Source organism: Amia ocellicauda, chromosome 5, assembly GCF_036373705.1.
Source record: "Amia ocellicauda isolate fAmiCal2 chromosome 5, fAmiCal2.hap1, whole genome shotgun sequence".
Lineage (NCBI taxonomy): Eukaryota > Metazoa > Chordata > Actinopteri > Amiiformes > Amiidae > Amia > Amia ocellicauda.
Window position 1 is genome coordinate 48483794 of NC_089854.1, and position 25065 is coordinate 48508858.

Here is a 25065-nt window from a genome sequence, read left to right on the forward strand (position 1 = left end):
AACCACTCTTTATGAGCCACAGCTATAACTCCACATTGACTTTGAACTGGCATCCTCCTGGTCGCTATAGTCCATTTGCTGTGGAAGGTTTACGGTGTTATACCGGTTTTGGAGCCTTGAGAAAGTGTTCTGATGCAGTGCGATTGGTGTATTGCTCCACTAAACTGCATCAAGCAACACACCATGGCAGACTACAATTACAAATAAATGTTAATTTTAGCACAAGGGTTTACTGGATATATGACAAAGATGATGAAGAATGAAGTAATAGGCCATCTTAATTCTCAAATCCTTGCAAGCAGGATAATGATTAAAAATGGATATAGTTAGAAAATATGGATTTAAAAAGGTTGTCTCAATCTTTTTTTCCCTTAAAATTACACATTTTCTGCCAACTTCCTGTTTCAGAAATAATATTGGAGTATCACTTTCTGGGCTACATGCAATGGATGAGCAATATAAGTATTTAACATAAAAGGCTCAGATTTGTTAGCAGATAATGTTACCAAAGCATCAATCTGAAAAGTCTGCAAGTCTCAATACATATTTTGACAAACAGGGATTTCTGATAGAGCTGGGACTGCCACACTGGCGAGTAGACCACATACTGCAGGTTTTGCCGAGCATACACTAGAAAAATGTTGCCCTAATTTAACTGTTGCCAATAAGTTTTTGAGATCTGAGAAAAAAATCGCATTGTTTTGACTTCTGAAGATGCTCCATGGTCACCAACACTAATTTAATGTGAGTTGGTCAAAAGCATCCAATCTTTGAGCTGTTGCAGGCATCCCAATATTTTCAAACGTGTTTGATTTTTATCTGCACAAAATCTGCAATGCTCTTGTAGTGTAAGAGTGCAATGACAAGATTTCAGAAACATGATCAGCAATAGCCAATAAGAGCTCTTGGGGAAACCAGGCGGAAGCTGGCGTAGCAGAAAGAAGGAGAAGGGGGGAAAAAATACAATAACATGGCTTTTCTGATGTCCCTCCCACCCCGCAGGAAATCAAATTCCTCTGAGGTTATTCGCAGCAGCTCCCTGATTCGAGAATGCTGACGACCAAGTGTTTATCCCCGCCTCTGTGACGCATCGTCTAGTGTAGGAACCGCTACGTTGGCAAGAGAAGAAACTACAGAGAATACCGTAGTTTAATGTGAGAGGCTCAGCGATGTTAGGATTATGAAAGTAGTCTAGTGTATTCCCAGCTTTCTGATTATAACTGTGGTCTTGAGGCTGGGGATTGAGTGCAGTATTATATACAGAAAGATCAGAATACATTTTGAAATCTGAGGGACTGGGAGCAGTGGCTGGGGGCAGGAGTCTAAAAAAAAAACAAAAAAAAAAACTGACAATTAAAAATGCCAATAAACCAAATACCAGGTTTGATGTAGTTTTCCTTAACCCGCCATCAAAGTACCTTAGTCAGGGCTCTATCCTAACTTTTTCCTGAGGAGCACTGTGCCACTACATTTTTTAATTAAGGGGCACTAAAAAAAAAGTGGCAAATGATAACTGGTTCATATTTACTGCTCAAATGCAACAATTGTAATGTAAATACAGCCTCGTGGGGTGGCAGTGGCTCAAACCAAAAAGGGGCAATTCGTTCCAGGGGGGGCAGGTAGCGAAGTGCGGTCCGGGGGGGTGGTGGGTGGGTAAGTGCCGGTGTTATTTATTTCTTGGCAGACGCCCTTATCCTTATCAGGTGTTCTGACAAACTGAGCTTGTCAGAATGAACTACCTAGCGATAGTACGCATGCGCACTGAACATGCCCATAAATCTGCTGGTAATAATTATGTACATTTTTTAAATGATTTTGCCCGTGTTATTTCACATAGTGAATAATTTACTATTTATGCATAGATGACAGGATGAGCTACCTAGGTTTTGAAGGCTTCTAATACAGTATGAGTGTTGAAAAAGAGGGTAGCCTATTCTGATGGGTCCCTTCTGCCCGACAGGATAAGCTACATCAGTTTTGAAGGGTTAAAATACAGTAAGATTGTTGAAAAACAGCTGGTAGCCCGTTCTGACAGGTCCTTTCTATCTGACAGGATGAGCTTCCTAATATTTTCAATCGGGGCAGCTCATTCCAAGCGGTAGCCCATTTTTTTCAGACTACAGGGCAGCTCATCCTGATAGGGGTGATAGAAAAGGAAAAAAGTGGAAAGCTACTTTGTCAGAATGAGCTGCCTTGGGAAAGTACGCGTGCGTAGTGAACACGCCCATACATCTGTTGGTAATAATTATGTACATTTAAAATGATTTTGACCGTGTTATTTCATAGTGACCAATTTGCTATTTACGCATAGATGACAGGATGAGCTACATAGGGTTTGAAAGCTTCTAATACAGTAATAGTGTTGAAAAACAGAGCGTAGCCCATTCAGACAGGTCCTTTATGTCTGACGGGATGAGCTGCTTAATATTTTCAGTCGGGGCAGCTCATTTCAACCGGTAGCCCATTGTTTCCAGATACCGGGCAGCTCATCCTGATAGGGAAGCGCAGTTTGTCAGAACAGGGGCAGTGGCTCATGCCACCCCCGCCCCGCACGCCCCTGTGTAAATATATGCGCACACCGTTGCGAACTCAAAACGAAACTCAAACGTTTTCCGGTTATAAGTTTATATTTTGAATTTAATATTTGTCACTAGTTTGATCATATAGTCCGAGCCTTCTGTAATAATGCACCACGGCTGTGCTACGCCCTTCCAGAGGCTCTGAGAAGTGCCTATACACAGGATAGTTTAAAGAAATTTCTTAATCACCTTTTTGAAAAAAGTTAAGGATCTCTGTTAGTTACAAGTTTTTAAATAATATTTTCAGCCTTTTTATTGTTTGCTGCTCTTTATTGGCTAACCTAGCTGCTTGTTTTCTAGCTTACTTTTTGTCTGCATGTACTGTACTGCTATATCGCCTGTCTTTACTGTGTCCGTTTTGACTCTTGCTTGAGTAGCGTGTGGGTATAATAAGAGCGCGTTATACACTCACCTAAAGGATTATTAGGAACACCTGTTCAGTTTCTCATTAATGCAATTATCTAACCAACCAATCACATGGCAGTTGCTTCAATGCATTTAGGGGTGTGGTCCTGGTCAAGACAATCTCCTGAACTCCAAACTGAATGTCTGAATGGGAAAGAAAGGTGATTTAAGCAAATTTTGAGCGTGGCATGGTTGTTGGTGCCAGACGGGCCGGTCTGAGTATTTCACAATCTGCTCAGTTACTGGGATTTTCACGCACAACCATTTCTAGGGTTTACAAAGAATGGTGTGAAAAGGGAAAAACATCCAGTATGCGGCAGTCCTGTGGGCAAAAATGCCTTGTTGATGCTAGAGGTCAGAGGAGAATGGGCCGACTGATTCAAGCTGATAGAAGAGCAACTTTGACTGAAATAACCACTCGTTACAACCGAGTTATGCAGCAAAGCATTTGTGAAGCCACAACACGTACAACCTTGAGGCAGATGGGCTACAACAGCAGAAGACCCCACCGGGTACCACTCATCTCCACTACAAATAGGAAAAAGAGGCTACAATTTGCACAAGCTCACCAAAATTGGACAGTTGAAGACTGGAAAAATGTTGCCTGGTCTGATGAGTCTCGATTTCTGTTGAGACATTCAGATGGTAGAGTCAGAATTTGGCGTAAACAGAATGAGAACATGGATCCATCATGCCTTGTTACCACTGTGCAGGCTGGTGGTGGTGGTGTAATGGTGTGGGGGATGTTTTCTTGGCACACTTTAGGCCCCTTAGTGCCAATTGGGCATCGTTTAAATGCCACGGCCTACCTGAGCATGGTTTCTGACCATGTCCATCCCTTTATGACCACCATGTACCCATCCTCTGATGGCTACTTCCAGCAGGATAATGCACCATGTCACAAAGGTCGAATCATTTCAAATTGGTTTCTTGAACATGACGATGAGTTCACTGTACTAAACTGGCCCCCACAGTCACCAGATCTCAACCCAATAGAGCATCTTTGGGATGTGGTGGAACGGGAGCTTCTTGCCCTGGATGTGCATCCCACAAATCTCCATCAACTGCAAGATGCTATCCTATCAATATGGGCCAACATTTCTAAAGAATGCTTTCAGCACCTTGTTGAATCAATGCCACGTAGAATTAAGGCAGTTCTGAAGGCGAAAGGGGGGTCAAACACAGTATTGGTATGGTGTTCCTAATAATCCTTTAGGTGAGTGTATATAAACTGTATAATAATACTGTAGTTGAGGAGGTAAAGAAACAAGCGTAGCTTGCGAGACGCAGACCAGTTCAAGAAACTGAAAAGCTGAATTCTTTGTGCGGTTTTAACGGATCCAATGTGCCGTCCTTCACGGACAACTTTTCGGATGACGGACTACAAATGACGTGTTGTACCCAGAGTAGTGATTTGCAGTTCGCGAACGAATCGTTCTTTTCAAACGAATCATTTTGGTGACCGATGGGAATCGGATCAATGACGCATTGAATCGGCTCTTTTGATTCAATGAGAACAGCAGCGTCTCTCTGGAGCCGGAGACCCGCCTATCTACTCTCGTTCAATGACTCACTGACTCTCAGTCTGGCGGATTCGTTCGTCCTGACGAGTCCTTGAGTGCTATGAAACTGAAGACCGTATGTGCCATGCTGGTTCCAAATTCCCTCTTGTTTAGTGCACAAAAAATAAATATGTATGAGCCAAAATGGCGTCAGTTACATAATCCAGACCGAGTATAGACTACTGTCAGAAAATGAGATTAGACGTTTATGCAAAATTATATACTGTACATAATGTGTGTGTGTGTATTACAGTCCGTATTCATTGAGTACGTCTGCCAAACAAAACAAACATATAATAAATCGCTATGAGGTCTGTTTTTGTAATGTTTTATACACATAAAACATTTTGCACAAATTATTATTAATACTTGCAAGTCATCTTGAGGTAAAATCAACAAAACGATGTATAATAAAAATGATTAATGTTAAAAAATAACTGAGATACACCTATGCGTAAGACATTTATGTAACGATATTATTATTCTTTCTTAGCAGACGCCCTTGTCCAAACAATATATTAAATTTAATTAGATTAATCGTGTTGAATATATAGTGTTAATGCTTCAAACTGTTGTTATCTCCGGGATTTTAAATATATATTTGTCACAACTGTATTTAATTTAACCCAGTCAAATATAGACTTTTCCTAGCTTTTGTGGTGTGCAGTGAACGACTCGTTCTTTCTGGTTCAAGTCTATCTAACCCGTCCTGATTCGGGCTGCATTGGTGCGAGTCACTGAATCAGTGAACGACATGAACGAAATGAATCGATTCACCAAACTGAACTGAATCAAATTAATTGAGTCTCTAAAAAGAATCGAACTGCCCATCACTAATCCAGAGGCAACCGCCTCTGCCGTGCTGGGCGTCTTCAGCCCCTGTCATTATGGCTCCAGTGTATTCTCTCTAGGGTGCTCACGCATCATTGTCGTGCTCGCACCATGCGAGTTCAGCCTTGCAAATGTTGCAGCAAACTGTCTTCAATGTAAATTCAATGTAAAGTGCTCCTGTACTTTCCACGGGTGTAGCTGCAACCTCCACCATCTGCGCCCCACGTAGACACAAATAACAGACGATGAATTGCATTTTAAGATTTTAGTAGATTTTAATCTATGTTGTCGATTAGTTGTTGCAGCCCTATTGTCCCCGAGTACTATTGCATCTGTGCATTTGTTTTAATGACGAGACGGCTAACGCCAGCTAATAGGTATTTGGATATTGAGCCTAATGAACTGCTGCAACACTGTGTCATAAACGTAATTCACGGGGCTTTTAGTTTTCCTTGACTTCGGTTAATTGGGACAATCCACAACCGAACTACATTTCCCACATCTGCTACCGTAATAACGATTTGTATAAAATATCGTTATCATAATCAATGTAGTCTTTACTTATAGAGTTCAAAAATTGTGTTCCCGCTGTGCGCCCAAATTGTATTTCACATTCGCACGTTATTTTTACTCGCAAATGCGAGTACAACGCTCACACTGTAGAGCCCTGTTAGATTACAAATGAGACATACATATCTCACTTAGAAGAGATGGTATCTAGTAGACTGTTAATCTGTTTCTACTGAACCATTTGCTCTCCGTTTGTTTGAGCCAGATTAATCCAGATTGTTTTGAAAAAGCATAATTATGTTTAACCTCTGTTTTCCTTTCAAGATAAGGAGCAGCTGTGTTTCACACATTGCTGGGTTATAAATCAGCAGTGACTTAAGTACACAAGCCTTGACTTTAGAATATCCTTCTTTGAGAGTAATCAATTTAGGATTGAAATCTGCTGTCTTGTAATTTGTAATCTGGATTAGAATTTGAAGTTTGTGTGTACAATGTTAACCTTATTTTGATATTTTAAATCTTTTACATTATTAACTTGAATCAAATGTCACCAGGATTATACAATATGTATTTAATACATAATATATGTACACTGATCAGCTATAATATTATGACCACCTGCCTAATATTGTGTAGGTCCCCCTTTTGCCACCAAAACAGCCCTGACCCGTCGTGGCATGGACTCCACTAGACCTCTGAAGGTGTGCTGTGGTATCTGGCACCAAGGCGTTAGCAGCAGATCCTTTAAGTCCTGTAAGTTGCGAGGTGGGGACTCCATGGATCGGACTTGTTTGTCCAGCACATCCCACAGATGCTTGATTGGATTGAGATCTGGGGAATTTGGAGGCCAAGTCAACACCTTGAACTCATGATTCATCAGACCAGGCCACCTTCTTCCATTGCTCCGTGGTCCAGTTCTGATGCTCACGTGCCCATTGTAGGTGCTTTCGGCAGTGGACAGGGGTCAGCATGGGCACCCTGACTGGTCTGCGGCTACGCAGTCCCATACACGACAACCTGCGATGCACTGTGTGTCCTGACACCTTTCTATCAGAACCAGCATTCACTTTTTCAGCAATTTGAGCTACAGTAGCTCGTCTGTTGGATCGGACCACACGGGCCAGCCTTCACTCCCTACATGCGTCAGTGAGCATTGGCCACTCATGACCTTGTTGCCGGTTCACCGCTTTTCCTTCCTTGGACCACTTTTGATAGGTACTGACCACTGCAGACTGGGAACGCCCCACAAGAGCTGCAGTTTTGGAGATGCTCTGACCCAGTCGTATAGCCATCACAATTTGGCCCTTGTCAAAGTTGCTCAGATCCTTACGCTTGCCCATTTTTCCTGCTTCTAATACATCAACTTCAAGGACAAAATGTTCACTTGCTGCCTAATATATCCCACCCACTGACAGGTGCCATGATAACAAGATTATCAGTGTTATTCACTTCACCTGTCAGTGGTCATAATGTTATGGCTGATCGGTGTATGTCCTTCATGTATTTAAAAAAGTATAAATTACTGGATTTAAAAATTAACATACAGTTCTTGAATTACACTGTGAAATTAGTAAATGTGACCTTAATATGGACATTTAAAATTACTACCCTCACAGCAATGTGAAAAGGCTTTAAACATTCATAATGGCTTGTTTCCCCAGTGCTGTACAGTAAATCCATTTGAAAACCCAGAATTGAATACGAGGCTGAAGATTATCATGCTGATTTAAGTTAATTTTTTTTTTTTTTTTTTTTTTTTGAAGGGGGGGGTTAATGCACATGCTTTGATTAAGCCTGCGAGTTCAGTGGTTGCGGCTTGGGTATATGGGGAAAATGCAAGGTAACCTGTAATAGCAGAGGATCTACCTTCTCCAATGGGCTGTACCACCATAATACTGCATTAAGATAGGCATTCAGTTTTTTAATCAAGATTTTGTGCTTCAAATGTATGTTGTTTCCACTATAGCCACCTTGAGGTCAGTCTAAACTGAATGGCCACTGCAATGTGCATTTCCAGTTACACTGAGGACTTGTCTCAGACAGATCTGCTTTGGTGTTTTGTATGTCACTCCCTGCAGTTACCAACTGATGCAGGTCAGAGAATCGACAAAGTATCCATACTCTGTTATGGCTGTTTAGAGAAATATTGCGCTTTAATAAAACCTTTATGTATATAATTCTTCACTGGCCTCAATACCTCAGTAGTACAATCAACTATTTTAAACTTAATTTATTTGTTTTACATATATTTAACATATTAAGATCTCACCAGTTCAATTGTTGATACAGACGTGCTCAAATTTGTTGGTACCCTTACAGCTCATTGAAATAATGCTTCATTCCTCCTGAAAAGTGATACAATTAAAAGCTATTACATCATGTATACTTGCATGCCTTTGGTATGTCATAGAATAAAGCAAAGAAGCTGTGAAAATTTATGAATTATTGCTCATTCTACAAAGATTCTAAAATGGCCCGTAGAAGTGTGTTGGTACCCTTTTGAAAAGGTAATAAATAATTGGATTATAGTGCTATTCCAAACTAGTTTATTTAATTATCACGTCTCCAATCTTTTAATCAGTCATTCAGCCTATTTAAATGGAGGAAAGTAGTCACTGTGCCGTTTGGTATCATTGTGTGCACCACACTGAATGTGGACCATAGAAAGTAAAGGAGAGAGTTGTCTGAGGAGATCTGAAAGAAAATAAGCCAAGCAGCTTGATGTTCCTGTGACAACAGTTGCAAATATTATTAAGAAGTTAAAGGTCCATGGAACTGTAGCCAACCTCCTTGGGCAAGAGGAAAATCGACCCCAGATTGAACGGAAGGATAGTGCAAATGGCAGAAAAAGAACCAAGAATAACTGCCAAAGAGATGCAAGCTGAACTCCAAGGTGAAGGTACATCAGTTTCTGATCGCACTGATCTGATCTGTAGCTTTGAGTGAAATTGGCCTCCATGGAAGAAGAGCCGGGAGGACTCCACTTTTGAAAGAAAAACATAAAAAAGCCAGACTGGAGTTTGCTAAAATGCATATTGACAAGCCACAATCCTTCTGGGAGAATGTCCTATGGACAGATGAGTCAAAACTGGAGCTTTTTGGCAAGTCACATCAGCTCTATGTTTACAGACAAAAAAAAATGTGGCTATCAATGAAAGAACACCATAGTTACAGTGAAACATGGAGGAGGCTCGGTTATGTTTTGGGGCTGCTTTGCTGCTCCTGGCACAGGGTGTCTTGAATCTGTGCAGAGCAGAATGCCTTGATTGTCTTGATTTCTTTCTGGAGCGAAATGTACTGCCAATGTCAGAAAGCTCTGTCTCAGTCACAGGTCATGGGTCCTCCAACAGGATTATGACCCAAAACACACAGCTAAAAGCACCCAAGAATGGATAAGAACAGAACATTGGACTGTTCTGAAGTGGCCTTCTATGAGTCCTAATCTGAATCTTATCGAATATCTGTGGAAAGAGCTGAAACTAGCAGTCTGGAGAAGGCACCCATCAAACCTGAGACAGCTGGAGCAGTTTGCTCAGGAAGAGTGGGCCAAACTACCTGTTAACAGGTGCAGAAGTCTCATTGAGAGCTACAGAAAATGTTTGATTGCAGTGATTGCCTATAAAGGTTGTGCATCAAATCATTAGGCTGAGGGTCCCATCATTTTTGTCCATGCCCTTATCATTTGATTTATTTACATTATGTTGAAAAACAAAATCAAAAACAAAGTCTGTTTTCTAATAAATATGGAATAAACAATGGTGGATGCCAATTACTTTTGTCAGTTTCAATTTCAGAGGAAATTGTGCACTTTGTTTTTTGTGGAGGGGTACCAACAAATTTGAGCATGTCTATATAAGCAATTGTATTTTTCATATCAATAACTTCCATTGGAAGTACAATGGTATGCATTTTATGATTATATAAGCAATTGTTGCTTCTAAGTTACAGTTATGAAGTCTTGCCGTAGGAGCCAAAAAAAAAAAACGTGTAATTTGGTGTCCTGGAAAATCTAATATTAAAAAAAATAAAATAAAAAAAAAAAGAATAATCCTGAGAAGAGCAGAACAGGTGGGTACCCTACCATATGTGCATCAATAGTATATATTTATGTGCCAATTCTTGCTTTCGAATAAACATGGCACACCTGAAGTGTAAATGGTTTGCTTTACTCAAGCAAATATCTTGATTTTGTCGGACTATAAATAATGCTCATTTAAATCCTATTTTTATGAATGTCAGTTAACATAACTTGGCTAGATAGGTTTTATCTTTTGTAATCTAATTAAATAATATGTTTTCAATTTAAAACTACCGATAGGAAAATGAAAAAATGTAAACTGGGAACTGACAGCAGAATCGGCAGAACTAATGTTGGCCTTTCCTCAAAGATGTCAGTATATTAAATGCTCAATGACTTCAAAGCTGGACACATGAAATACATTTTGATATGCATACATGAATTCACTTTAATGGGTATTATTGACAGTAAACAATATATTGCTCTTCTTAAAATCACTTGTATCACAGAATCTCAAAGCCCAACCACTTCCAATACCAACAGCACCAGAAAAAAATAAATGGACATGCTTATCAACCCCTACATTTCATTAGCAGACTAGCTATGATGTACCTAAAAGCAAACAAGGCTGAATCAGTCATGTTTCTGTTTCTTTTTCTTTTCTGTTTTTAAATATATTTTTCACATTAAGAGGGTAAGGCTCAACATTCAGAAGCCCAAATCCTGTTTCAGAGCCACAGCAGTCACAACGTGTGTATTGAAGAAAAGAGGTAGTGATGGCAGAAAGAAAACTGTGATTAAAGCTGCACCAGGATTGTGCTCTGAAAGTACACATTAGTGCCAGATAATGGTGTTTGTTTAGCTATTATATGAGGATGGTTTATTTTGGATCTTCAGGGAGCTTTAATTGTGTGAGAGAGTCTTGTGTGGTTGAAGGTGTTGGAGAGGAGGGGGAATTGCTTGTTAAGCTTCTGCAAACCAGACTCCATTATATAGTTTATAAGCATTTCAAAGCCCTTTCAGACCACCCATTATTGATGGCATAAGAATATAGTATGATGTAAAACCTGTGGATTTCATTTTAAAATATTGAAGGAATGAAATGTATTGTTTTAACTTCAGTGAATTGAAATGGTTTTTAAACTGCATTTTGACTTGCAGTTTTCATATTTTGTGGTTTTATCATATTTTGATTGTTAGAGAGTACACACAATGCATTCACATAGTTTTAATCCCCTCATCATTTGGGCATTCTGATACCTAGCTATAGGGATTGTGCCCAGGATAGCACTTTGAATCCATAGCTGGAAATTGTACACTTGTACTGCAGTGACAGAGCTGAACACTCATATAGTGCACAATATGAACTTTCCAGCAGGTTCTATTTTAAAGTGACTGCCATTGTATGCACTCCCCTGGATGCTTGACTCAATAGTCTTTCCATTTAAAGGTTTCCGGACAGGATTCAATCCAATTGAGAGTTGTTCAGCTGATCTGATAAACCTGCATGTTATCCTAACTGTTGATAGTCCAAAAGCTTACACAAGGTTCTTCGTACCCAAGCAATATATAATATAATCTATAATATCTATGTTACCCCTGATATTCTTGGGGCCTTTGCAAAGGAATTTCATATTCAAATAGCAGAAATATAAATATGATCAGCAAACCACTGCATCATATCTGTTTTTAAAAAGTGCTGTCATCATTATAAAATATATGTTCATTAAGTTAACATAGCTACTTACATTATTGCATAATTTTACAATTGCTTGTTCTGGGGGTCTTTCTGGTAACACAGCAGTGATACAACTGTGTAATAATTAAGACCTGGTACATTAGGATATTAATACCTAATATAGAGCTCAAGTGTTAAGGTGCATGTATAGCATCGACACTTTATATTATAATTCTAATAAATATAACTGACTTCAGCTGTGTGCCCATCTTTACCGAATGCACAGACTAGTATGTAGCTGAGTCAGGCATGCATAAAGACACCGATTATCCCAGTCTCCATGGCTGTTCTGACCAGCTGGCTGTCAGGGCTGGGGATAAGCGAAAGTAAACAAAAGTTTTTAAGAACCTTGTGTTTGCCAAGTTGATCCTGCCAGATGAGATGTGCTTGAAAACTAATCACTGTGTCAAACATTTCTCCTCTGTTTTCACTTTTTATTGAGCTCTTATACTCTGATTCTGTCATCACAATTTAAGTGGGACCTTTTCTGGGAAATCCAGGAGTCGTCACTGCTTTTGTAATTGAATGTATTTATATTTTTTATTGGTATGCGTTGTGTGTTCAGTGTCAAACACAATTGAAATCATTGTTGCCTTGGTAAGTCTGTCCTGATGAGACATTATGGGTAATTGTTCATATGGAAATTTGGATTTCCATTGTTACATGAGCTTCCTAAGCAATTATAAAAGCATTTTGAATGGTTGTACTGTGTGATAATGCCCTCTGTAAGGTTGATATGATTTGGCTTTGCAGTGGTTTTCTTTTTGTACCGCTGATTTCATTAAAATATATATTTTTAATGCAGAAATCCATGATAAATACTTGACGTAACTTTTGTTGTCTTGACATAACTGTAACTGTTATTGTCTGTAATTATGACCTGCTTTGTTATATTTTTATGAGATGAAACGCACCAAAACAAAAGTAAAAAATTGAGTAAATGTTTGTTTTTAATATTGTTGAAAACCTAGCTGTAAGAAGGATTATTTATGTATTACAATATAAACTCATAGTAAAGCTATTGACTCTAAACACACTTGGCACTAAACGACAGTAGAACAGTGTGATTTATATAAATCCGAAGTTGTATTCATTTTCAATCAATTTTTATATTCTAAATTGGTTTACCAGTTAACCCTATATTTTAATGCCCTCTGCATTAATCAATCTGAAATAGAACAGTCCTGATATGTTTGCAGCCCTTTAATAATACCAATCTTTAAAGTAATATGTTAGAAGAGACCAGATTTAACAAAGCTCAGTTTAACCATGGTTGAACATCTTGGCCCATCTCTGTGGTCTTGCTGACACGACTGTATTACTGACCGTAAATTTGTCTTAACAACTTTATAAAACTTGCTACGAATAGAATAATACACCAGTATTCATGTAACTGCCATGGCTGCTTCTTTCCTTTGTCTTGGTATTGTTTTGTGCAAACCTGCTCTGGGCGGATTACAAAGCGTTTCGCTGCTCCTGCACAGGCGTGCCCAAGCCTCCATCAGGTTGTTGGGAGGGGGTGGAGAGACGTGAGCTTCTGTCATTGGATCTTTCCAATATGTGCAAATTGCATGCATGTGCAGGTGTGTCCTGAAATGAAACCTATACACAGGTGGTGTTGTGTGTTTTCAAATACAGCTCTTCACATAAGCCTCTTAAGGTGGAATTTACAAGATTTATATTCAGATTCCACCCAAAAGGTAAAATACTGATTTCTGGGTAATAAATGCCTGCAATGAAAGAGAGAAGATATAACGACAGCTTTAATTCTTAAGGTAAGCTTGCTTCTACTTTGTCGCTTACTAACTTACTTGCTTGCTCACTTTTTTTTTTTACATTTTATATTTGACTTCATAAACTCACTTTTTAATGTGCTTTTAGAGAGATGTGAGCTTCATTAGGACAGACCTATTTAATTATATATTTCTTGTATAGTCCATAAGGGAAGCTAAATTTAGGTTTTATTTATTCAGAAACCATGCGTAGCCCTTCTGCTTAAGCTTCCTGTTTTCACCCTCCCTGGAATGCCCCTGAAATCCCACTAAATAATTGCTCTGACCTGCAGATAATTGTGTGTGGGTGGCAACTCTGTGGTGCCACAATGTCATATCTGATCATGTCCATGTCAGATTATAGTGCAATGTTACTGTTCAGTTCTTTACTTCAGACTTTTATAAATGTTATTGTATGCACTTTGGGTGGACTAGTTGGAAAATTATCTTACTACAACTCCACCATAAACCTCTGATCTACATGAAATCTCTGGTTGTGCACACTGTTTGTATGTTTATTTTTGTGAGCATGTGTGTTTTGATTGTTTTTGTTTTGTTTCTTGGGTGGAAAATATTAGATTTGCATAAATAGTGAGATGATAGTGTTTGAACCAATGTAAACAAATTGTCTCGCAGCTTCTCAAGTGAATGCAGCAGTGCAGAGAAAATTGTTGGTTTGTTCATAAACCTGTTAACTCTACAAATCCTCTCTGTGATATAGCTACAGATTTAGAGACCCAAGGGCCAGAGCATTAGAAATTAAACTCTGTTTACAAACTCAGAAGTAAATAATCAAGCATTGCCAATTAATTGAAAAAAAAAAAAAAGATTACACTATCCTTGCACAATTGCATCAGCAGTCACTAAAACCCACTTGAAGAAATATATTATTTTTATATGCAAAACCCAGATCGGCCACACTTCTACCAGATCGCGAACACCCTTACATCATAAAACTGTTGCTGAACCACCTCTAGATTTAAGCAGCCAGTCTGGGAGAGTGCTCTGGCTCTGAGTGGGAGGCTAAGCTTTCAAAAATCACAGAGAAACACTTTGAAAATTGAGAATGCCTGTTGGCATAAACAAATCCTGCTCCTTGTGCCTCAGGAGAGGGAATGTAGGGCACGATCTGTCAGGTGTAAAGTTAGGCCTCTGGAGTGAAGCAGAGGGGAGCCTGTACAGGGAGTGAAGTTGGAGCATTGTTCCAAAATTTTCCACTGCCCCTTGATGCTGTGTTCTATATTGGATGTAGATGTAGGCTATCCCTCACCCTCTCCCTGAGGGTTTTACACAAGTACTGCCAAAGAATTTACACATACAGTAAAAGGATCAGAATAAATACAATAACAAAATAAAAAGTCTCTGACTTGTGTGTATTTGGTGCAGGAAGTGTTCCTGTCACTACCATCCCAGACCCACATTGTCCACACAGTCTTCCTCTGGGGGGTCCATGTCTGCCTGTGTCATCTAGTCTCTACTTCCAGGCTGTGATTGCAGAGTCTCTCAGCTTGGGATCTTTAACCAATGTTGGGTAGTCTGCCAGGGTTTATCCTCTGCCCAGGGCCCTGTAGCACTCCAGCTTGTTATGCAGTTTGATTTGTTCTCCCCAGTGCTCGATGTTGCTGGAATGTGGCGCTGCAGTGATAGTCTCCCCCTCTTCCCGTTCTGTGTGTGTGTATTAATAAATAAAATGTACAATCTACACAATTTAGCCCAGTCTGATAAATGCTGATTTTCCAAAGAAAATAGATTTTCAAGTGCATAAACATTCAACCTCTTTGCTACAGCAACCCTAAATCAGTTCAGGTGTGAAATAATTGAAAGGTTACAAAATTATTTTTTGTCAGTCTGTGCAAATCAAAGTGGTTTAACTTGACTTCAGAGAGTAAGGTGGATTTTTCTTGTTAAACACATTGTTAGTAAAAATGCCCAGTGTTCAGATATGAGCTATATTCAAAACCACATACTACACGTACTACATTCCAACATTTCAACAGTACTGAAATGTTGGTGTTTAGTATGAGCAGTATGCGGACTTCAAACGTGCTATGTAGTACAAAATGAAACTGAAATTAACCAGGCCCAAAGGGGAAATATTTTATCAGTCATTCTCTTGTCATCCCTCAGAATGAGGAATCATTAGGACTATAAAGCACCTCTGGGGGAAAATGTAATCTAAATTTTTTACACAGAATGAAAAGTGCTGAGCCTTGCCAGACAAACATGACAAGACTCCAGCTTGTCAAATTAAAACATATCAATATTCTAAATGACTCTTAAATATTAGTATACACAGAGTTTGTTCTGAATTCTAGCCCAATGTGATGTTTCAGCTCATATACAACACTATTTGAGATGGTGAATCACTCCAACAAGACTTCCTTACCCACTTTCTCAATCATACATTTCTCTTTTTATTGTAGAAATGGCGTGTTGGACTGGGGTTCTCTCCCTACTGCTGTTTGTGTGTGTGGCCAAATCGCACAACTATGTCCACTTCTCCACCAAGGGGATCATCAACAATGTGGTGCAGGACCCCCAGACGGGCCGAGTGTATGTGGGTGCAGTGAACGAACTCTATCAGCTGAATGGCCAGCTGAGCCAGGAGAAGTACAGAAGGACAGGCCCTGAGAAAGACAACCACATGTGCACTCCCCCCATCACATCTCTCTGCGATGCCAAACTCACAAACAATTTCAACAAGCTTTTGTTGGTACATGAGACCAATGGTTCCCTTATCATGTGTGGGAGTCTCTTCAGAGGGATCTGCGCCTTGCTGAACCTGACTGATATTGAGCAGCAGGTTTACTACAGTGACAACAAAGGAGAGAAGACCTATGTTGTGAGCACTGAGGAGACTGTGTCAGTGGTGGGAGTGATGTCCACTACAATTAGAGAGTCTGAGAACCTAACGGTCTTTCTAGTTGGGAAGGGCTATGGCAGCCATGATAATTCTAAGTTAGTTAGCACTCGTATCCTTCAGGATTTTTCTGAATGGGTGGTATTTGAAAACATCGTAGAGGCCTCTAGTGTGCAAGCCATCTCTTTTGTCCCAAAATACAGACATGACTTTCGCTACTCTTTCACGAGCGATGGATTTGTCTACTTCCTGTTCTCTCGCACAAATGGAAAGAACGATAACAAGAACTACACGTTCATCTCTCGTCTGTGTGAGAACGACACACATTATTACTCCTACACAGAGCTCCAGTTGAGCTGCAGTGATGTCACCTCCCGAGAATACAGGAAGGTGCAGGCTGCCTACATCACCTACCCTGGGAAGCAGCTGGCCAACAGCATGACACAGTCAGGCAAGCATGGCACAGTGACCGCCCAGGACAAGGTACTATTTGTGGTCTTCAGCAACGATACTGACACTTCTAAAGGAAACATCTCTGCCTTGTGCATGTACTCCTTGGAGACCATCAACAAGAAGGTGGAACAGATCATCGAAGCTTGCTACAATAACAATGGGTATATTGAAGGCCAACAGGCAGTCTATACCCCTTATTCTTCTGATGACTTGCAAAGCCATTGTAATTCTAATGTAAGTCACTTACTATGATATTTATAAGCCTGAGATCCACTGGAAATAATTTTACTCTTCCCATTAATTGCCAAAAGACATTCATGTAGTAAGATATTATTTTTGAGATTATATTGGTGCTATTTGGAAACTAATAACGATAATTAATGGTCTTTCAATGCTCATTCTTATGTTTTTATAATTAACCATGCTTTTCACCCCCCCATCAGAAACTCTCGAGTCGCTACCCATGTGGTGCAGACTTCCTGCCGTCTCCAATGGCCAGCATGCCTGCCTTTGCAGTTTCCTCCGAAGCTGTTTTCACCAGCGGGGACCAGCTGACAGCAGTGGCCGTGTCTGTGGAGAACCACCACACCATCGCATTCCTAGGCAGCAGCGGAGGGGAGGTGTACAAGGTGAGGGGCCTGAGGGTCAGCACAGACATTCATGGTACAGGCTGTGTACAGGAAGATTTTCTGCATAAACTAAAGACTGTTTAAGAGAAGAAGTATTCTCCATCACCTCTTTCTTTCATATTATGCTCAATCCTGGGAATTTGTTGCATTTATTTTACAGCTTTTAAAGTGTAACATACTGTGATGTGGCTGTTTTTCAGGTTTCTTCTGAAATTGATTTGTGTAACCAACCTTTTCATCTGTGTACAGTTATTTTCAGGGCCTTTAATTAACTCCTTTTGAATTTTCCAGGTGCACCTCACTAACAATTCTGACCAGTATGACGAGAAAAGCGTTGGAAACACCAGAGTGAACAAAAATCTTTTCTTTGATAAGAGCAGGAGCCATATTTACATCACAACAGAGAAAAAGGTAACATCTGGAGATGTTACATGGGGATGTTAAAAGTGAAATGGTTAACTAATTAACGAATTGAGAATGACCTACTAATTGAACTAGTCCTCCATTTCACTGTCCTGTCCTGTCCTGTCCTGTGTAGTGCAGTGCAGTGACTTTCTTGCTCAGGTGGTTTTGGATTTCTCTCCCACTGGATCACTGGGCTCTGCTGTATCTGCTTTGTTACAGATCACACAAGTGCCAGTGCAGGAGTGCCAGCAGAGAACGGACTGCCAGTCCTGTATGGCCGTGAAGGACCCATACTGTGGCTGGTGTGTGCTGGAGGGAAGGTGAGTACAGCCCTACACTGGGGTCCAGGGGGTTATTTTGCATGCATACACACCAACACAAAAATGGATGCACAAAAGCCTCAAGTTTTGTAGGGACACAAAATGTTGGGTAAGTATTCTGTTCATACCCAGCAATATCCAATTCCATGTCAAATTTAAAACATAACATATATTTTTTTAATTTGTTGTAAAGGTTATAAGGTTAAAAGGTTATGCACTTGAACCTGTGTAAACATCACACCACAGTTTCAGAGTACAGATTTTTCAGAAAAAGGAAGCCAAGAGAGAATGCAACACAAGACCAGCTTTAGGGACTCCAGACAGGGTGGTACTCAGGCTGTGGGTAGTGCCCAGTGCAGTGTAGCCCCAGCTGACCGGTAGGTTCTCCCTCCAGATGCACCACAAAGGTGGATTGCAGCAGAGCTGAAGAATCCAACCACTGGCTCTGGAGCCCCAGACAGCAGTGTGTCCAAATCACAGCCTTCTCCCCAGCAAACCTCACCCGCAAAACGAATGGCGAGGTTTGTCATCCTTCTAAAAGCATCTTATTTGTATTTGTTTTGCATGTTAAACAATTAACTTTTAATACATCATGAAACCAATTCTAAAGTTGATCTAAAACATACTTTGAAAATGAAAATTATAATTAAATCTTTGGAGAGATCTGAGAATTTATCGCACCAAGCTCAGGATAGTATTTAGTATTATTGTTATGGGTAATTCATTGGTAACATTTGCTTTATCATCCTTTTCAGGGGTTTACCAGTATTCTAGATATGTAAGTGTTAACAAAGCTTTCTATTTGTTTCCAGGTAAACCTCACCGTGAGTCCTTTTCCCCAGATGGAGGACAGTGAGAAGCTGCTGTGTTATATTGCAGGTTTTCAGAGTTCTGCCAAATACCGCTCAGGTCAACAAATTGCCTGTTCACTTCCTGACCCAGCTAGTATCCCAGTAACACCTGAAAACCAAGGTGAGTTTTCCAGCTCTAGAGTCTGCAGATATTCCACAAAGGCAGGGAGTTTCTCGCAGTAGCTATAACTGTGAAAAGGTGCAAATTGAGCAAGAGATGGCATTATATAAGACCAACATTACCTAATTTCTTATGTCTGAAATTGAACTTTTTTATTTTGGACAATTTTGCCTGAATTAGTTTGGATTTACCACTGGGGAAAAAAGGTTTTGCTCTGGGAGGGTCTGAAGTATATAGTGTGTAGCCCCTGCACTGTATTTCTGTATGTAAAAATGTTTTTTTCTACATTAGTTGTCATCTATAAAAATGTCCTCTGTTCCACAAAGCAGAGTTTGTAGAAAGCTTTGGTAATGTGTGAAGAAATAGGTATTGGTCATATAGTCCCATACCATGCAGACTGCTTTTTAAAATCTGGAAATTGTAAAGATTTGGTGCTTGAAAATTAAACTAGTTGTGTCCTGCCTTTCATAGTTTGTTACCCTGTTAGCCTTTTGCTTACTGGCCAGTATCTTTTCAGACTATGTTGCTGTCGACGTAAGGCTGAGCATTGAAAGTGTGACTCTGGCTGATGGAAAGTACATGTTCTATGACTGCAGCGCCGCCATGAAGAAAGCCCAGAACACGCCGTGAGTGTTCCCTAGCTTTATCTGATTAAATATGAAACTGTGCCCTTTCAATGGTATTAAACTCATTATTTATTTTATGATTGATATATTGTTGTAAAGGGGGGGAACCACAACTTCAAAGCAAGGACTATAAACCCTAATAAAGGTATTCCTGCCATGCAGTGAAGTAATTAATGCACCTTGCTGGAGCCCATTTCCTGCTACCATTGAACATATCCATTTGCTTGTCATGTTCAGGTGCTGGTCATGCGTGACCAGCCGTTGGGGCTGCCAATGGGACACCCTGACATACACCTGTAGCGAGAGTGAGATGAATGAAGAGCGCACTCACATTATCAATCACCAGGAGGTAAGAACCAAGAGGGTTCTCTTTTCTGACATGCCACAGTAAGAGAGCAGTGTGTGTGTCCATCAGACTTTGTGGTCTATTTTTTTAGTTCTGTTGTATTACAAAATAAAAGTAATATTAATATTGATTGTGCTATGTGTTGCAGACTGCAAGTGTCAATTTGTTTATTAATCCTAATAACTTAACATTTTTTCGCTGCAAAACATATTAATGTGTTTGCATGCGGGGTTCTGCCACAGACTGTGCTGGGGTGTTACCGTAATATACAGTACATATACTGTACTACCTTTCTGAAATTCCAAATACTCAGAATACCAAAACACATCCGCCTCCAAGGGTTTCGGATAAGGGACTGTGGACCTGAACTTAGTACTAGTTTTATGTTGTAACCCAGATTAATGTGATTTATAAGAGGGTTCAAATGATACATTGGTACACAATCAGTAAATATGTCGATACTGGCTACTGACAGGCACAACAACATTCTCTCCTGCTGCAGATTGAAAGAGTAAATGTGAAGATAAAATGGTAGTATAAAAGGCTACTTGCCAGCCTGTTGAGCCAGCTTGTTTTTTCTTTTTTCTGTTTTACCAAGGAAATAAAGTGTCCACGGTTTGAGAACCCATATCCACAGCAGATTTCAGTTGGTTTAGAAACCGCTATCACTTTCATGGGAAATAATCTAGAGGTCTATAAGGTAAGAACTGAAGCCTCCTACTAACATTCTCCTTACTGCACATATATTTCCAAATGGTTTTAGTAAAAAATTTGCCTCAATGGCTATTTTTTTTTTTCTCTTGCTGTCATTCAATCCTAGTTCTTAAAATAACAACTCTTCTACTTGTTTAGCTGACAATGTTGATAACAGAGCTTCCCCAAACGTCTTTTGCGTATTTGTATATGAAAATGATATCTTTCCAATAGAATCCATGTTATAAAATCTGCAGATTCTCCTCTAACCCCCTACTCACACTGGGTTTGTGTCAAACTAACTCAATTCAGTTCGTTTGCTTATATATATATATATATATATATATATATATATGAAGGTAATACAGTAACTACATACAGTAGTCCACAAATCATTCACCAACCAAATAATAGACCTTTATGGGTGTGTTATGTTGTGCAGAATGCCATCATTCTGCACAGATCTTACCAGCAAAGCAATTCAGTTTCAGAATCTATGACAACAGTCTGAAGTGAACATCCAACTGTCTATTTAAACATACTGTACGCAGTTATTGAATACAACAATAGGCTGCTATTCTTGTAAATATTATAATCAGTGTTGTGATGCTGCATCATGATTGGTTTGCCTAAAAATATACAACAGAAGTGTGACATCCCCTAAATCCATCTAAGAGTATTTTTACTGCTACTGGCATACCTTTTAAAAAATATAGTGCAACTTTACATAACACATTGAACATAATGGGGTGTATTCAAGTTTTTTTTTTATAGCAATTCGTTATTTCTCACACAAACAAAAGTATCAATATCCAATTGTTTTAAGATTACTGATGTTACCATTAACAATAAGTAAATGAACAAATATCCTACATATAAATGTGCATGTTATCTTAACTTGCTGGTACTGTACAGTCAAAACTACATGTTATTTCTGTATGGGTGAAATATGGAGTTCGTTTCCTGATTTCAAAAGAACCAATACCCCGTTTCCACTAGCCACGTTTAGCTGCACCTCAGCGTGGCCGTCACGGTCCAGGGGGTTTCCACTAGGGCTCAGCTGTACCTCCACCTGTGCCCAAACTACTTTCAGGCAGCACAGTTTCGTACATCGTATCAGCTGAGTCCGAAACTGGTTTGGGGCATGTACTGTGACGTCCCTGACGCAATGCCACTGCATTTGGAAATTGTAACTACAATAATGGCGAATGCTCTCGATGTGGTTGAAACTTTTCCAAAGAAGGAATGTGTGTTTACCTTGGAACACAATTAATCTGGAGCAGTTATTAATGTACCTTGGAAAAGTGCCACACAGGATTAAATACTTGGAGCAGATAGACATTTAAGAGTGTTTGGAAAGATTGTGAAAATCCTGCTGGAGAAAGGACTGCAATGCAATGTGCCATGACGAGATGCATTCCTTTTTTTTGTTTTGTTATAAATACACGCAAATATGAAATTTTCGTATATTTTAATGATTTGTAATCCCTCATTATAGTTATCTACACTGCTCAAAAAAACTTCAGGCATATCAATCTGTCCAGTTAGGAAGCCTAAGCGATTGTGAATCAATGTCACCTGTTTTGGTGCAAATGAAAGTGACAACAGGTGCACTGGAGAGGTAACAGCAAGGCAACCCCCAAAAAGGGAATGGTTTTGCAGGTGGTGGTCACAGACAATTGCTCTCTCCTTATTCTTCCTGACTGATTCTTCTCTAGTTTTGCATTTTGCTAGTGTCCTTGTCACTACTGGTAGCATGAGGCGGTACCTGCAGCCCATTCAGGTTGCACAGGTAGTCCAGCTCCTCCAGGATGGCACATCCATATGTGCCGTCACAAGAAGGTTTGCTGTGTCTCCCAGTACAGTCTCAAGAGCATGGAGGAGATACCAAGAGACGGGCCGTTACACGGAGAGCTGGACAGTGCCGTAGAATTGCATCAATCCAGCAGCAGGACTGGTATCTGCTCCTTTGTGTGAGGAGGAACAGGAGGAGCACTGCCAGAGCCCTACAAAATTACCTCCAGCGGGCTTCTGGTGTGCATGTTGCTGACCAAACTGTCAGAAACGTACTCCATGAGGGTGGCATGAGGGCCCGATGTCCTCTAGTGGGATCTGTGCTCACAGCCCAGCACCATGCAGCTCGATTGGCATTCCCCAGAGAACATCAGAATTGGCAGGTCCGCCATTGGCAACCCATTCTCTTGGTTCGCATTGAGCACATGTGACAGACATGAGAGTCTGGAGATACCATGGTGAATGTTATGCTGCCTGCAACATCATCCAGCATAACATGTTTGGGGGTGGGTCAGTGATGGTCTGGGGAGGCAGTTCCTTGGAGGGTCACACAGACCTCCACATGCTAGCCAACAGTACCCCAACTGCTGTTAGGTACCGGGATGAAATCCTCAGACCCATCATCAGACCTTATGCTGGTGCAGTGGGCACTGGGTTCCTCCTGGTGCAGGACAATGCCCGGCCTCATGTGGTGAGAGTGTGTAGGCAGTTCCTGGATGATGGCATGTGGGGACCATACACACTGCTGAGTCACATTATGAGTTGCCGTGATGAAATTCACATTCAAGTGATGAAAGTTGGAACAGCCTGTGATTTCAATTGTTTACTTTTGATTTTCGGTGCGTTTGAATCCAGCCCTCAATCGGTTGGTGATTTTGGTTTCCATTGAACATTGTTACGTAATTTTGTTCTCAACGAATTACACAATGTATAGTAAAGATTTTGATCTTAAATATATTTCGTTCATCGAGATCCGATGTGATTTAAGTGTTCTCAATTTTTTTGAGCAGTGTATATGTTAATGGTAATCCAAGTATAGATGCTGTACCGACTGCAGAAACCTTACAATGTTACAAAACTTAGCGATTAATACAACTGATCCATTAATTATGGTGTCAAAGATATTTTTTAAAGGAATCCCATTCAAAATAAAAGTTGATGCCACCCATGATGTTATGGATGTGTGATTCTTTTATTTTGTGACATTGATAAAGCTGTAGGTATACAGAGAACATGCTAACACTGAATTTGTGGAAAAACTGTTAGAGTAAGTTATGGATCACAGAGAATTTAATGCAACGCAGTTCATTCTCCCAGATAAATAATAAGGGAGAATATCTAGGATACTTAAATTAAGCTGTATTGTCAATGTTAATCGGATCATGATACAAGGAGAAGTAACACGGTTATTTATGATGCGCTGGTAAACAACATAAACTAGATTTAAAATTTAAGTGATGTAATTTGTTTTATATATTGTTTCAATGTGTCCCGGTTTCTACTTTTGGATATCTGGTATAACTATATAACTATATAACTATATGGTATACTATAAGACTGTGTTAGATATCGTAAAAACGTTTCAGCCCAAAGTTCATTGGGCTTTAATGTTAGAGGTATTTCAGCCTCCAGTTTGCCACCTCCCAGGATGCGTTTTGACCTTTTGTGTCTCACATTCACTTCCTAGGGCAGCACAGGAAACTTGCAAAACATGCCTTCCCGACAATGTAGTGGAAAAACGCTGCCAGCAAAGTTTAGATGTACAGTCACAGCATGGCCATGCGGAGGTGCACCTGAACGTGGCTAGTGGAAATGGGGTACAAGACCTTCCAGTGTTCACATTCAAGTTTTTCAGGAAAACTGAACTTGTTTTGCCAAACATTTCGGTTCGGTTTGTTTGACAATCGAAATCTGTTGTTCACACTCTTCCCCAAACGAACCGAATCATACTGAATATGAAACAAACCTCTAGTGTGAATGAGACTTTAGGCACTCAATCTGCATCTGCAAGCTAATGCAGTTATGGGGAGCCAGAAAATAAGGGTTAATTAATTAATTACATTGATGGTTTGAAGTTATTTATTAATCCTGCTTTCCTGTGTTACCTGAGGATTGTACTTTTTTGTGCACTGTTTTGCTCCCTCATCATGAAAGTTAAGGAATTTCATAATTTGTTTATATCACAGCTTTGTAGAATTGTTTCAGAAGGCTGTCTCTTCAGTGTATTACTCCCCAACTTAAACCATACAGATTGCTTATCCTTATTTGTGAAGACATTTCAGGCAATTTCAGATTAATGACCTTCTGATGGCATATTTAGTTACCTATACTTACATTTAGTGGACCTAACTAGATCCATGCCCAATGCATAAACCAGCCCAGATCAGTAAATGGGAACAAAGGAATTTCAGATGACTGACACCCCAATGACAGCTGTTCTAGACATTGACGCACCTGTTATAGTTCGCTTTAGTGCTTGCATATTGTTCTTGACATGTAAAGTCTTTTGTAGTTATGTAGTATATTCTTCCATTTTCAGAGTGGTGGTAACC

The 25065-nt window shown here is 39.9% G+C and overlaps 1 protein-coding gene across 1 annotated transcript in view; it reads left to right on the forward strand.

Annotated features, from left to right (window-relative positions):
- The window catches only part of plxnb2b (plexin b2b), a 132559-nt gene that overhangs the window by 69343 nt on the left and 38151 nt on the right, over positions 1-25065 (forward strand). Inside the window, exons 2-10 of the mRNA XM_066705557.1 lie at positions 15839-16962; positions 17172-17357; positions 17649-17768; positions 17982-18082; positions 18477-18603; positions 18895-19054; positions 19572-19680; positions 19918-20029; positions 20625-20726. Of these exons, the coding sequence (XP_066561654.1) occupies positions 15841-16962; positions 17172-17357; positions 17649-17768; positions 17982-18082; positions 18477-18603; positions 18895-19054; positions 19572-19680; positions 19918-20029; positions 20625-20726 (2139 nt within the window). The 5' untranslated portion in view covers positions 15839-15840. The remainder of the gene's footprint in view (positions 1-15838; positions 16963-17171; positions 17358-17648; positions 17769-17981; positions 18083-18476; positions 18604-18894; positions 19055-19571; positions 19681-19917; positions 20030-20624; positions 20727-25065) is intronic.